The following is a 14,944-nucleotide window of genomic DNA, read 5'->3' as shown; positions in this document are numbered from 1 at the left end:
GTATAAATTGAACCCTTTATATTTATTGAGGTTTGTTTCATGGTCCAGGATATCTTTATCATGATGAGTCCTCCATACGCACCAGGAAAGAATGTGTTTTCTGTTGATTTTGGATACAGTGTCATTTAGGTGACAGGCATACCAGTTAAGTGGGCTTCCCTTACAGCTTAGCTGGTAAAGAATCTGCCTGCAATGCAGAAGACCTGGGTTTGATCCCTGGGTTGGGAAGATCCCCTGGAGAAGGGAAAGGCTACACACTCCAGTTTTCTGGCCTGGAGAATTCAGGCCAGAAAGAGTCAGACACAACTCAGAGACTCACTTTCACTTTGATATCAATTAGGTACATTTATGGTTAGTAGCTTTGGTCAAATCTGTATCCTAATTGATTTTGTCTACTTGTTATTTATTATTTTATTTTTGTCTACTTGTTTTTATCAGTTGCTGAAACTGAGAGATGTTTAAATCTCTGGTCACACTTGTGGACTTGTCTTTTTCCTCCTTGTAGTTCCATCGGTTTTTGCTTCATGGATTTTGGAGATCCTGTTATTAGACCCATTAACATTTATGATTGTTGAAAATTCTCTGGCAGTCCAGTTAGGAGTCTGTACTGTCATTGCCGAGACTGAGGGTACAATCCCTGGTCGGGGAACTAAGAACCTGCAAGTCATGGGGGCACAGCCAAAATAAATAAATTAATAAATTTTAAAAACTCATTTAGGATTGTTTAAAAAACTAGGATTGTTATGTCTCCTTAACATAACAATGAATTGACCTCTTTGTTAGTGTGAAATGACCTTCTTTATCCCTGGCATTTTGAATGTCATTTGAATGTGTTTTAAATTTTTTTTCTGTGTATATAAATATATATATATATGTCTTTAATTTTTTAAAAAACATTTGAAGAGGAATTTCTGGGCTTCATGATCTGAACGTTTTAAGAAGTTTTTATCTTTTATGTTGCCAGATTGCCCTCCAGAAAGTGAGTGCAGATTGATAACTCAACTTAATGTTCTTTAAGTGTTTATAGCGTTTGAAGATCTGGTCTTTTAAAATTTAAGATACATATAAATGTTGATTGAACTAACATTCTGTTGACCACAGTATGAAATCTATTTATTTAATCTGCTTTGTAGAAAATTAAAATGATTTTTTAAAGTTGTCATCAATTTTATTTTATATCTTTATTGTTTCATAGGTATATATCAAAATTGAGTATTATATTTTTATAAGAGATGTAAGAGGAGGGGGCTTGATCTTTAAGTTTGTTTAATCTTCTCCATATATTTTTTGTGGCGTCTTCAATGAATGCCCTAGGGGTGATGGTCAATATTATGTTTATATTTGGTTGGATAAAATGTTTGACTTTAAATAAGTTAGTCTGTGGAAGGAAGTTTTATATATGAAATCAGATGTTTGTAGAGGTACTTTCCTACATTAAATGTGAAATACTGTGTGCTTAGATCTGATAGGAATTTGTGACTGCTTAAGCTTTTGATAATGCCTGATGCAGATAACACTTAATAAAGGAATCCATTTGAATGATGTATCTTTTTTGATATGTAAAAGTATTTCTTGGAGAGTTTTGCACATAAAGAAATGCATGACATTGAATATCCTTTTATAAAAAGTGCAAAGATAGGTGACCTGTTTGTCTTTGGTAATTCTGAGCTGTCTTTTCCATGTAGGAGTCTTCCAGAGCCGCTGATGACCTATGAGTTACATGGAGATTTCATTGTTCCAGCCAGTAAGTATTGTGTCGAGGTGATAGAAAGAATTCTGTGGTTAACTGTGTATACACTAAAGTTTCCACTAAATGGAAACTGAACTTTGATTTAAATCTCCCTAATTTAATTTCCATTTAAATTTCCACTAAATCTCATTTCCACTAAAATGAGAGATTTGTTTTTGTTATAATCTGTATTAAAAATGGAAATCACTTTAGGAGGTGTTTGACATTTTCCTCATTTTCATCTTTTAGAAGATGAAAAAAGGAACAATTAATATATGCATTCATACATTCACAGACGTTTATTTACTGCCTACCATGCACTGGTCTCTGGTAGATAATGAATATAATGAGCTGTGAAAGGATTTCTGCCCCCAGGAGTGATTCTGTAGCAAATATTGGGGTTCACACACTTCTCCCTAAACCATAATATGTATAATAATGTCATGAGCATAATGTGATGGGAACGCAGACATATTTAACTTGCACAAGGTTGGGGAGATTAGCAGATTTGGAGAGATTAGCAGGTTGGAAATGACTTCACATAGAAAGATATTTAGATGGAAACTGCAGGCAGAAGGAATATTGTGAGCTCATGCCAGAAACCCACACAATATTTGGTAGAGAGTGAATTCTATGTGATAAAACGTTAAATGAAAAAGGCTTATAGTTGGTAGAATTTTAATTTGTGATTGCATTTTTTTGTGAGTCATAACTCATTTCTTGTTTTCTTTCTATTATACACTCAATTATACTCTGTTATACACACTCAGTTTTTATATTTGATACATGGTGTTTAATCATCATAGTCCTCCTAAATATTCTGGTGTTAGGTATTTAATAGTTAAGGAAAGCAAGGTTGGGATATGTTAAGTACCTTGCCAGGTTATAGAGATCTTTATTTAACATTCAAAACCCCAATTCTGTTGGCTAAAACTTGCAGTATTGGTTTTCACAGGTGCACTGATGGTAGCTGTAATTGTATTTTCATTTCCGTTTATTTTTTTCCCTTGGATGTATTCCATAGTTTAATCTGTTGAAAACCTTAGAGCAATCCCTTTGGGTCCTATGTTACTGCTGCCCAAACATTGCTTTAAATGTTATCTCCTTGTGAGGTCCCTGCTCCAGCCAGCATGAAGGTTCCTGGGAGGTCGCAGAAAGGAGTAATGGGTCAACCCAGTTAGATTCTGCATATAAAACAGGCATTTGCAAAAGGCAAAAATATGGTTCTATTCACTTGTTTTCACGTGGAAGAGGACTTTTTTTAAAAAGGGAATCAGTATGATCAAGGAAGTGGGGGAAAGTTTTCTTGGCAAAAACTCAAGCAAATGCTTAGTTGTTTTGAATTCTTCCCTGTGGCATTTCTGGCAAACTGGGGAAAGAGAAATTAAACTCTCGTTGGAGGACAATTGTTTCATGTTGTTTGCCTCCGAGACTGGAAAAAGCAGAAGAGTGCCAGTTTTAATCTAAAATCCTTTGAGAATTGGAGAAAGATAAAGTGATTATGGAATAAAGGTTTCAGTTACCATAAGTTAGTATCGTTATCACGCCTTGTAACTGAAGCCAGTATGTTTGAAATTCTAACATCAATGTATTTTTACCAGATGTAGAGGTAGGAGCTCACAAGTGGTTGCTAAGTCCTAGGAGGTGAGTTTCAAGAGTTGTTGAGGCTGTCCTTTAACACTGTGAAGGAAGAGATTGTTTAAATACAAAAGGTAGCATAACCTTCTAGACCAGTGCCTTATTTTTTTGCTTCCGGACTTTGTGAGGATCTCACACAGTGGGCTCTCAGTTCCTGACCAGTAATCGAACCCGTACCCTCTGCTGTGGAAGCTCAAAGTCCTAACCACTGGACTGCCAGAAAAATCTTTCCCTTCATTTTTTTCCTTGTCAGTTTCTTTCCTGTAGAGGTCTGTTGAGAACCTGTGAGTTCATTTCTGGTGTATTTAAGACAAATAGAAATTTTTTCTCTTTGTTGTCATCACAGAAAAGAATTTTTTTTCTTCTTCATTCTTAACAAAACCTACTGATCCATGTTGAATGCATCAAGAAATTAAAAAAAATTTTTTTTTCTTAGTAAAATTAAGAGCATTTCAGCTGATGGAGTTAAGTTAAAATTGCTAAAGAAGCTAGAAACCATCTGTGTAGGAAAATCACTCCTGTGTGTCTCCTGCACACACACAATACTTCACTTCTGGTCACCAAATGTGTGGGTTTCCCCACATACCAACCAATTCTGTGATGCCAGCTGAGTGGCCTGCAGCTGGATTCAGTTCTGATTCTGTCTACCTGGAGTTGACCTCTGATCCCACAAGTTAAGGACTTGGTCCTACACGACTGCCTTCCCATTAAGATACCAGTCCAAAGTCCCAGGTTATTCCTGGTACTTTTGACTGACCTGCTAGAAGTCCACTTTCTCATAACCCCCGTCCTGGACATGAGAATTTGTTAGAGTGGTTCATAGAACTTGTGAAAATGCAAGTGTCCATTTATTTACCAGCTTATGGCAATGCATTTCATAAAGGAAATGATGAAGGATGCAGGTACACGGTCAGGTTCATAGGGCAAAGTCCAGATGTCTCCTGACTGTAGGAGTGGAGTGTTAGACCCATGAAGCTGGGACGTGCCACCCTCCTGGCATTTAGATATGTTCATTCACTTGGAAGCTCTCTAGACCCTGTGCTAGAGGGACTTTGTGTGAAGTCTTCATCCTGTAGGCATGATGGATTATTAACTCCATTTCTTGGCCCTCTCCAGAAAATGGTGGATGGACCTGAAAATTCAAGCTTCTTTCTGGTGACTACCCGCCACCTAGAAGCCCACCAAAAGTCACCTCATTAAAACAAAAGGCATTCTGATTACCCCCAGATTCAGAGGGACTTGGGAGCTTGGTGTTAGATGTTCTTATCACTCAGGAAATTGCAGAGCTCCTAGGAATTCTGTCAGGAACTAGAAATATTAGAACATAAGACTCTCTGAGCACCCCCCAAAGACAAGGGTTTTAGGAGCTCAGTATCAGGAAGTCTCAGGCACAGAGACCAATATATGTATATTTCTTACTATTTCATACCATCCATCTTGTGAGAGAATATAAGGGGATTTTAGTATAGAAATTTGTAAGGCGAAAATACAGTTGGCTTGGTCCTGCTGGAATCAGGAGCTTACCCAGCTGGGGAAGACTGGTAGGCATTTACCTGGATCTGTTGCTGCACATGGGGTGTATTTCCTTTGAGAAAGTTGTAGTCCTCAGTGTGTGTCTCAGCCTTTCAGGCTCACAGTCTTTGATAGATCATATTAGTAAGAACTGGACCCAGGCTTCAGGGTTGTACTCATGCTAGACTTAATTTGAGAATGAAAACTGAAGACTGGATGCCTAAGATGGCATCACTCTAAAACTTCCTGTCTCCCAAATCAGAAATTGTCTTCTTTAGTCCGTGCTCTTGAGTTCAGTATGTGTTGTTCCTGGTATGTAGTCAAGTTACCTGGGAAGCAAAATCATAAATCACAAAGTTCTTTAGTCATTTGTAATGAAAACTATCACAGTAAAGGCACGAGTGTTTGCCTAGCTAGATTGTTCTATCCTTGTTTCTTGTAGGGGAAACTAGACAAAGTCATGTTGTCTTGGTGAAGAGGGACTCAGAAATCTGGAAATTAAAGAAATTGGATGCTTAATGACATCAAGCTATCTGAGCCTGATGTATTCAATATCTGGTAGATAGGGCCTCCCCCAGAAGAACTGGATTCCTTGATGTCTGTTAATTGAAGCCCTTTGTCCCATGGAAAGTACTTGAATGGTTACTGCTAATGGTTTCCTAAAATTACAGTATTATTGACTTATGACATTTAAATATTGAAGTTAAGTTTATCTGTCTGTGTATCTTTGATAAGCTCCAGTAAGCTACGTTTGTATCTTTTCCAGTCTCCATTAGTTGGCACAGCAACGTAAGCAGATTGACATTAGGTGTTGTAGATGCTGATTTGTAGTTTCACAATTTAAAATGCTTTTGCTATTACAGTAAACTCCTGTCCTTGTCAAATGGCAGGAATTTGGTGTTATGATGAATTCAGTATCTTAGCTTTTTTAAGAAGCTATGTCTTGCATTCTGTGTCAGTTTATATTAGTTAAAATGTAATGAAGTGCACGTGGCATAAGCAGCTAAGGACAATTTATCTTAGAAAACTCCTTTTGAGTACCTGAAAGTTGTTATTATGTTGTAGCCGCATGAAAATGCCCATTAATATAAAAATGGAACAAAACGGAGAAAAAGTAGTTTCACTTTAAAAACTTTGTATCCACAAAATCTTCTTTTTGGAAGAAGGAAAATCAAACTCAGGAAGAAAATGTGTGTGTGTGACTTCAAATGAGATGAGTGTGAGCTGGTGGGAGAGGGACTCAGGAAAGGACATGGAAGGTTTTGATTCTGTTTTTTAAAACTGATTATAGTATTTTTAGAAATGAAGAACCTTGTCCTTAAAAGGCAGGAAAACTGTTTTCCTATCTTGTATTTCTGAATAAGTGATAAATCAAAAATATTAGAATTAGATTTTCTTTGAAGAAGATGATTATTGACAAGATACACACATGCATTAGAAGTAGTTTCAGTGCAGGGTTTTCAAAAATTTTTAGTGTTTGGAAGTATGAAATTCTTATTGCAGGCAATTTTCCTTTCTTTCCCTGGGAATTTTTGACTGTTTTTGAGAGTCCCTGCTTTAATTTCATTTGTAAAATCAAAGCTGTGAATTGAAAAATGCTATTATATTTTTATTGCTTTCATTTCCTTCCAGCTTTGATGTAGTAAGGTGTTATCTTGGTTTTAACTCTAGATTAAAAACTTGATTATAATTTATCACCTAACTCTTTAGCGAGTTGTACTTTTACTTTTGATGACAAATGTAGTCTGTATCTAAGAGTTTTATTATTTAATAGTATTTGATTAATACTCCTTTATCCTTTATCATGTGCCTTCTCATTTCTTAGCCTTTTTTACCTCCTTTTGCTTTATCAACAACATGTCCTGTGTTGTAAAATCTCATTCCAGTTCTCAAACAGTACTAACGAAAGTGTCAAGTGGAACAAACTCAACTTTACAAACATTGGAAGCAACCTAAATATTCATAAAATTAATGGCGTGCAGTCCATTTAATGACTGAGAGATGTCTGTTATATATTAAATGAAACAGAATATTTGAATATCTCATTGAAAAAAAAGAAGGAAAACCCTGAAAGGATTAAATTTAAAAGTTACTAACACAGCCACTGTGGAGAAGAGTATGGAGGGACCTAAAAACATCTAAAACTTGTTACATGTGATCCTGCAATCCCACTCTTGGGCATGTAGCTGGAAAAGGTGAAAACTCTAACTCAGAAACCTGTATGTACACCAGTGTTCATACAGTATTATTTACTATAGCCAGAACGTGGAAGCAGCCTAAATGTTCATCAAGAGATGAACGGATGAAAATGTGATTTGTGTATAAACACACACACACACGCAGTGGAATATTAGCCATAAAAAGAATGAAATAATGCCATTAGTAGTAACATGGACAAACCCAGAGATTATCATACTAAGTGAAGTAAATCAGAGAAAGACAAATACCATATGATATCACTTCTATGTGGAATCTAAAAAAAATGATACAAATGAACTTATTTACAAAATAGAAACAGACTCACACACATAGAAAACAAATTTATGGTTACCCAAGGGGAAAAGGGGTAAGGTGGGAGTAACATATACACTCCTGTTATTGTTTAGTCAGTAAGTTGTGTCTGACTCTTTTGTGACCCCGTGGACTGTAGCCTGCCAGGCTCCTCTGTCTGTGAGATTCTCCAGGCAAAAATACAGAAGTGTGTTGCCATTTCCTTCTGCAGGGGATATTGCCCCCCGAGGGATAGATCCCGAGTCTCCTGCATTGGCAGGAGGATTCTTTACCACTAAGCCACCAGGGAAGCTCATAAACACACTACTATATCGGATCGGACACGACTGAGTGACTTCACTTTCACTTTTCACTTTCATGCATTGGAGAAGGCAATGGCAACCCACTCCAGTGTTCTTGCCTGGAGAATCCCAGGGACGGGGGAGCCTGGTGGGCTGCCGTCTGTGGGGTCGCACAGAGTCGGACATGACTGAAATGACTTAGCAGCAGCATATATAAAATAGATTAACAACAAGGACCTACTACTGTATAGCACAGAGAACTATATTCAGCATCTTGTAATGACCTAAAATGAAAAAGGATCTGAAAAAGAATTTTAAAAATTATGATTTTATCTTAGGGTGAGATAAGTTTTATGAGTGACTTGGACTTTTCTTTGAAACATAATAGAAATGTGCACAAATAATCACTGTGCAGTTAATGATTTTCAGTGCAGTGGAGATAGCCCTCAGGTCAAGAAACTGAACATCGAGGAATTGCCTGGTTGCTCAGTGGTTAGGACTCTGCCTTCACCACTGAGGTGAAACAGCCACCCCCGGTTACTATCCCCCGTCCCCCATGCTCCTATCTTCTGACATCGTGGGTGAGGGTTGCTGCATCTGGCCTGTATGTGAATGGAATCACACAGGATATACTGACGTGTCTGGCTTTCTCACGTTCGTCTAACGAGATGTCTTCCTGTGGAGGGAGTCGGCACATTCCTCTCACGGCGGTGCAGCGCGCCATTGTGTGAATGTGCCGTCATCCACCTGTTCCAGTCTTGAGGCATACTTGAGTTGCTTCAAGTTTGGACTATTCCCTAAAGTGCTGCCACCAAGAACATTACACTGTGTGTCCTTTAGTGAGTGGTCCTAGGGTGTCTTGGGATCATCGGGAACACGTGTGTTCAGCATCAGTGGGTTTTGCCTAACCGTCCTCCACATTGGTTGTGCCATTTAACTATTCCCACCGAGTTCATGCATGACAGTTCCACTTGCTTCGTGTCCTTGTCAAAGCTTATTATTCACTTAAAGCCATCCTGATAGGTGTGTAGGAGATTTTATTGTGGTGTTAATTTCTATTTTCCTGATAACCAATGAGGTTCAGTGCTTTTTCCATACATGTATGGGTCATTTAACCGTCCTCTTTCATATATTTTGCTCTGTGCTTTCCCATTTTTCTTTTGGGTTGTCTCTCTTCTGATTGTAGGAGTTCTATGTACTCTGATTGCATGTTCTTTATTAACTATATGTATTTCTGATTTTTAGTGATTTTTTTTAACTAAATTTTTACTTTATCTGTTTTCTAAAATTTTAGCAGAACAGACTTTTTTTTTTTACAGTGATAAGAAGGTGAAACTATTATTTTGAAAAAGCATATTCCCTAAGTCAAGCTGAGAAAGACAAATACTGCATGATCTCACTTATTTGTGAACTTAAAAACAAACAAAGAACCTTCAAGTTCACAGACACTGAGATCAGATGAGTAGTTGACAGAGGTGGGAGGCAATGGGGTGGGCAAAATGGGTGAAGAGGGATAAAAGGTACAGACTTTAAACTGTAAGATGAAATGAGTCATGAGGATGTAATGGATATAGCTTGATGGCTATAGGTGACAACACTGTATTGTATGTTTGAATGTTGTAAGAGTAGATCTTAGAAGTTCTCATCATGAGGAAAAATTTTGTAACTATATGTGTTGACAGATGTTAACTTGTTACGGTGATCATTTTTCACTTTGCAGTATATCCAGATATTGAATTACAGTGTTGTACACCTGAAACTAATATAATGTTACATGCCAATTATTAAAAAGTTAAAAAAAAAAACATACTAAATTCCCCTTTCTTAGTCGGCTTTGCCTTTCTTTTCCTGTCTCTGTCCTTTCTCCCACCACCGCCCTGTCCCCACCTTTTCTTCCTTTTTGGCTCAGCCTTTTGGCATATGGCACTTCTCTGACCACGGATCAGTCTCGTGTCCCCTGCAGTGGAAAGGCAGAGTTTAACCACTGGACCTCCAGGGAAACCCTCTCCTGTTTTGAAGAGCTGGTTGGAACCCCACCCTCCCTGTCCCCTTCAGCGCCTCACTGTTTAACCTGCTACTTCCGTTAGGTAGATTTCGCCATATCTGGGGCTCCTCCTTTGTGTTTCGATCCCCCAGGCTCTCCTTAACTCCCGATGGTGTGATGGTCCGAGCTACCCAGTCTTCACAGGTTTCTTCTCCTTTGGCTGTCTGATGACGCTGAACCTCCCTGGTCTTCTGTCTCCTCCTCCTCTTGTGTGTTGCTGGGCTCCCTGTTGGCCTCTCCCCTCTCCGTCTTTGGAGCTCTTTTCCCCACCATGTCCTTGGTTGGCCTCTGGAGTAGTTGGCAACACTGGCCACGTGCCGGAGGTCACACGCTTTGTCGAGTGTGGGTAGCCTTCAGCTCTAAAGCATCTTCCCCTTCACAGATGCCTGTTAGAGTGCCAGCCCTGGAGTGTCACTGTCTCCATCACTCACCATTGTCTTCCTCCTCAAACGTGCTTTCCCTCCTGGGTTCCTTGTCTGTCCGTAGAACTGACTCTACTGCCAGATAACCCAGCCGAGAAACGTCTTCATCTCTGCCTCTTCCTCTGACCCACAGCCGAGCTGAGGCTGGATCCTGTGAATTCTGCCTCTTGTGTAATAGCTCTCACATTAGAGGAACACAGACCACAACAGTAACACAGATGACATCTGTAATGTTTGCTAACAGCTTGAGTGCCTCTCCATGCCAGCCACTGGGGCTCAGCGCTTGACATTGGGTCACCTTACTGAATCTGAGTGGCCTTCTGAGATAGTGCTGTTCACTTCATTTTGAAGGTGAGGAAACAGGCCTAGAGAGCTTAGGCAACTTGCCTAAGGCCACTTTGCTGCTAGTTGGGAGCAGTGATTCTACTGTCTGACTGCAGACTGCACTTCTGTGCTCTATTTTCTCATTTGTAGTTCAACCCCTTTCCGGATTTCCCTGGTGGTTCAGATGGTAAAGACTCTGCTTGTAATGTGGGAGACCCAGGTTCCATCCCTAGGTCAGGAAGATCCCCTGGAGAAGGAAATGGCAACCCACTCCAGTGTTCTTGCCTGGAGAATCCCATGGACAGAGGAGCCTGGCGGGCTACAGTCCATGGGGTTACAAAGAGCTGGACACAACTGCTTTCCCCATCTGCCTGCCCCTTCCTGCCTCACTACTTCTTGCCCACGTAGCATTTCCCTCTTAATTTGTCCTTTTCCCCATTCAAATTCATCCTCCAAAAATTTCAGGTGTATCTTCCCCTCTGCTCACATTCTTTCTTGATTTACTTTCAGTGACTGATTTAGAAGCCATCAGTAAAGACAGTTCTTATTAGAGTGTCGATTCACAGTGATGTTAGTTTCATGTGTACAGCCAAGTGAATCAGTTACACACATGCGTACACACACACGTATATATATATTTACTCTTTATTAGATTCTTACCCATATAGGCCGTTACAGAGTATTAAGTCGAGTTCCCTGTGCTTCAGAGTAGGTTCTTACTAGTTAACTGATTTGTGTATAGTGTGTATATGTCAATCCCAGCCTCCAGCTTACCCTCCCTGTTACCTTTGATGACTACACGTTTGTTTTCTAAATCTGTCATTCAGTTTTTGTTTTGTAAATAAGTTCATTTGTACTGCTTTTAAAAAAGATTGCGCATATGAGCAATATGACGTTTGTCTGACTTCACCCAGTGTGACAATCTCTAGGTCCATCCGCGTCACTGCAGGTGGCATTATTTTGTTCTTATGGATGAGTAATATTGGTCTTTACAGACCAAAGTTTGGTTCTGACCACCTTTCTATAAGTTGAAGCTGCCCTCTGTGAGGAGGCTGTGTACTTTCTCACACTGTTTGCCGAATGCAGAATGTACCCCTCACCTCCCAGTTCCGCCTGTCCCTGAAACCTTTCCTGTTTTTCAAGCCCCTGCTTCAATGCTCTCCCTTATGTGAAGCCTTCCTGCGCGTCCCTGCCAGCTCTCTGTGAACTTCCACAGCAGTTTGCAACCTTCCTTCCTGATGTGGTAACCTGAGCAGCTAATTCTCGTTAGCCACTTCTTTGACACCTCTGAAAACTCAAGCATAATTTTCAATATTAAGTGTTTTTTTTTTGTTTTTTTTTTTGATGTGTTCCATAATTTCCCATCAACACAATAAAAGGAATTTGGGCACATTGTTCATAAGAGCCGTGGATGATAAGACCAAAGTCTAAGGTATTAAGGGACTATATTTGTTCCCTTAAGCTGCTGTGACAAAGAACCACAAACTGAATGGCTTAAAACAGGAGAAGTTCATTCTGTTACAGTTCAAGAGGTGAAGTCCCAAATCCAGGTGACAGTGGGGCCTACTCTCTTGGAAGACTCTAGGGTAGGGTCCTTCCTTGCCTCCTCCACCTTCTGATGTTTCCTGGCAATTCTTGGTGACCCTTGGCTTGTAGCTTCATCACTCCATTGACACATGATGGTCTCTCCTGTGTCTGCCTTCACGGTGGTCGTCTTCCCCTTGGGCCTTTGTTTTCTTATAAGGGCAGCAGTCATCTTGGATTTGGGGCTTCCCTGGAGGCTCAGCTGGTAAAGAACCTGCCTGCTAGTGCAGGAGACACAAGAGACCTGGGTTCAACCCCTGGGTTGGGAAGATTCCTTGGAGAAGGAGATGGCAACGTGCTCCAGTATTCTTCCCTGGAAAATTCCACGGACAGAGGAGCCTGGTGGGCAGCACCATGTTTCTCCACTGTTGTCTCATCTTAACTAATGACATCTTCAGTGACCTGTTCTAAATAAGCACTGTGTCAGGCACAGCGTGCGATCCCAATGTTTTGACCTCTGGGGTCTGACTGACCCTGGGGAGACTGTCCTTTCCAGGGCTACCCAATTCCTAGAGGTATTTAACCTGAGCACACTTTCTGTGTGCGAACTAACCAATCCAGAGCCCACATTCCCTCCCTAACCCCATCTTTCAGGTTCTGACATTCCAGGCCAACATTCTCCTGCCTTAATCACCCCAGGGCCAGGTGCCAGATAATCAGGAACAGTCTTTATATCCCTGAGCCTGTTGAAAGATTTGCACCAACCAGTCCTAAGCCTGCTTACCTTGCCTTGCCTGTTCCTTCAGAAAGATAGCACAGTAAAGCATCTTGCCCTCACCTCCTGACCGCCCCTGGTGCTTTACCGCGTGGCCCTGCCTGGCATTGCATTTCCCCTTTTTTCTAGGATCTGTGAGGATCAGCTTCTTGCTTCATGACAGTTTTCATGTCTGTGTGTCTTACCACACCTGATGAAAATGAGATGACACATTTAAAAAACATTCGCGTTCTGTGATACTGGGAGTTAGAATTTCAGCATATCATTTTGGGGGATAAAATTTAATGCATAAAAGGAAAGAAGCCACTTGGTGAGATTTTATTTGCATTCCATTGTGAGGTGGTGACCCATGACTAGAGTCAACAGGTAAGTGAGGAGCAGACTGGAGGAGTAGCATGCCAGAGTGAGAAGCCATGGTCCCTTTCTGTTCTTAAATACCAGCAGAGGGAAAGGCATTATTTGCCGCTGCACTGAGATTACATCATGGGGGAGGCATAGAAGATTCATAATAGGGAGAAAGATGGATTTTCTTTTCCTTTGAATGGTGGCAAAATACGTGTAAATTCTGTGCTTGAAGATTTAATGGATGAGCTGTTGCAATTGTTTGTTTTCAGGCCTATATTTCATTCTGAATTCTCTGCTAACTTTTCTGGTTTTCTTTTTTTTTTAAAGAGAGTGGCAGCCCGGAATCTCGTGTTAATGCCATCCATTTCTTGGTACACAAACTGCCAGAAAAAAATAAAGAAATGTTGGATATTTTGGTGAAACACTTAACTAAGTAAGCCTCTTTTTCTTCCTAACTTGCTTTATCTTGCTCTGGGTGCCATGTGGTGGTGTGGGTCTGTAACGCTTTGAACTGGGGCTGCGGACACAATACCAGGGACCACACCTGCAAGGGCAGGCTGGACGCTTGCCTCATTGTGTGTGTTTTGGACAAGAGTGATGAAATGTGATGCGTTCATGAAGTCATATAATTATTTGCTTAACTTGACTGCCAGCAACTCAGGGTTTGATTAGAAGGAAGAAAAGAGAATCTTAAACATTTCCCTATGCACCGATTCTGGCCATGTGATTATAAGCCTGTTAGCAAATTTAGCTTGTTTTCACACCTACCTAACTCTGAGTCTGCATGGATATATCCTTGAAATTTGTTTAATCCAGTAATAGGTAGTTATTTCATTCAATCCATTCCATTTTTTTTTCACTCCCTCTTTACAAAGTAAGCAAAAGCTAATAATTCAGTGGGGAAATTAGCTCTTTCTTCATGTATAAATGACTCCTAGGTCACTATAATTGTAGAATTTCAAAGGTGAGAGGAAGCTGAGAAACACTGTGTTTTATAACCTGTATTTCACACACACACACACAAAATAAACTGAAGGTGAGAAAATATTGTATGCTTCCAGGGGTTCTACTGCTGTAGAGCCATTCATTCATGCGGCCTGCCAATATTTTCTGAGTGCCTTATGAGGTGTTAGTTGGACACATAGTTGAACAACATAAAGTCCCTGTTTTCATGAAGTACCTTTCTAAAAGGGAAAAGATAATGAACAGACTACAAGCTCTGTGTGCTTGTGATGATGCTTCTTACAAAGGTGCCAAGTGGTCTGGGAGTCTTTGGAAATGAGTGTATAATGACCAGGGGAAAGAAGGGGTGTTCTTAATAGAAAGGAACAAACAGTAAATGAAGGCCTTCAGGGACACAAGCTTAGCATAGACATAGAATTGTTAAGAAGGGTGCTGTGGTTAAACAGAGCATCAAAGAAAAGGAAGGAAGTGGGAAGGCAGGCAGGGTCCCCACCTGTGGTGCCTTGCCAGGCGTGGCCATCGCAGTGGCGGACACTGAGGCCAGTTGAGTCTGGCTTCTTGCATGTAGGGAAAGGCAGAGTTGCAGACATCCCATGGTCACTGCCCCTTCTTTTAACCAGAGACCTTCTTACCCCCTTTCATCTTACTAGTGTTTCAAATCACTCCAAGCAGAACCTCATGACCGTGGCAAATTTAGGAGTGGTGTTTGGACCAACTCTCATGAGGCCACAGGAAGAGACTGTCGCTGCCCTCATGGATTTGAAGTTTCAGAACATCGTTGTGGAAATTTTAATCGAAAACCATGAAAAGGTAAAAGTGCCTTTTTTCTCCTTTGCTTAGGGTAATTGCTATTTGGGGCTTATTTCCATGTGAGGT

General features: G+C 40.3%; 1 protein-coding gene across 1 annotated transcript in view; it reads left to right on the top strand.

The window, feature by feature from the left end:
• Positions 1 to 14,944, top strand: part of ARHGAP10 (Rho GTPase activating protein 10) — a 369,765-nt gene that overhangs the window by 239,152 nt on the left and 115,669 nt on the right. The window contains exons 16-18 of the mRNA XM_040251356.1: positions 1,686 to 1,744; positions 13,433 to 13,538; positions 14,719 to 14,878. Of these exons, the coding sequence (XP_040107290.1) occupies positions 1,686 to 1,744; positions 13,433 to 13,538; positions 14,719 to 14,878 (325 nt within the window). The remainder of the gene's footprint in view (positions 1 to 1,685; positions 1,745 to 13,432; positions 13,539 to 14,718; positions 14,879 to 14,944) is intronic.

Source organism: Oryx dammah, unplaced genomic scaffold (genome assembly GCF_014754425.2).
Source record: "Oryx dammah isolate SB20612 unplaced genomic scaffold, SCBI_Odam_1.1 HiC_scaffold_12, whole genome shotgun sequence".
NCBI lineage: Eukaryota > Metazoa > Chordata > Mammalia > Artiodactyla > Bovidae > Oryx > Oryx dammah.
This window is presented reverse-complemented; position numbering and strand designations above follow the sequence as displayed.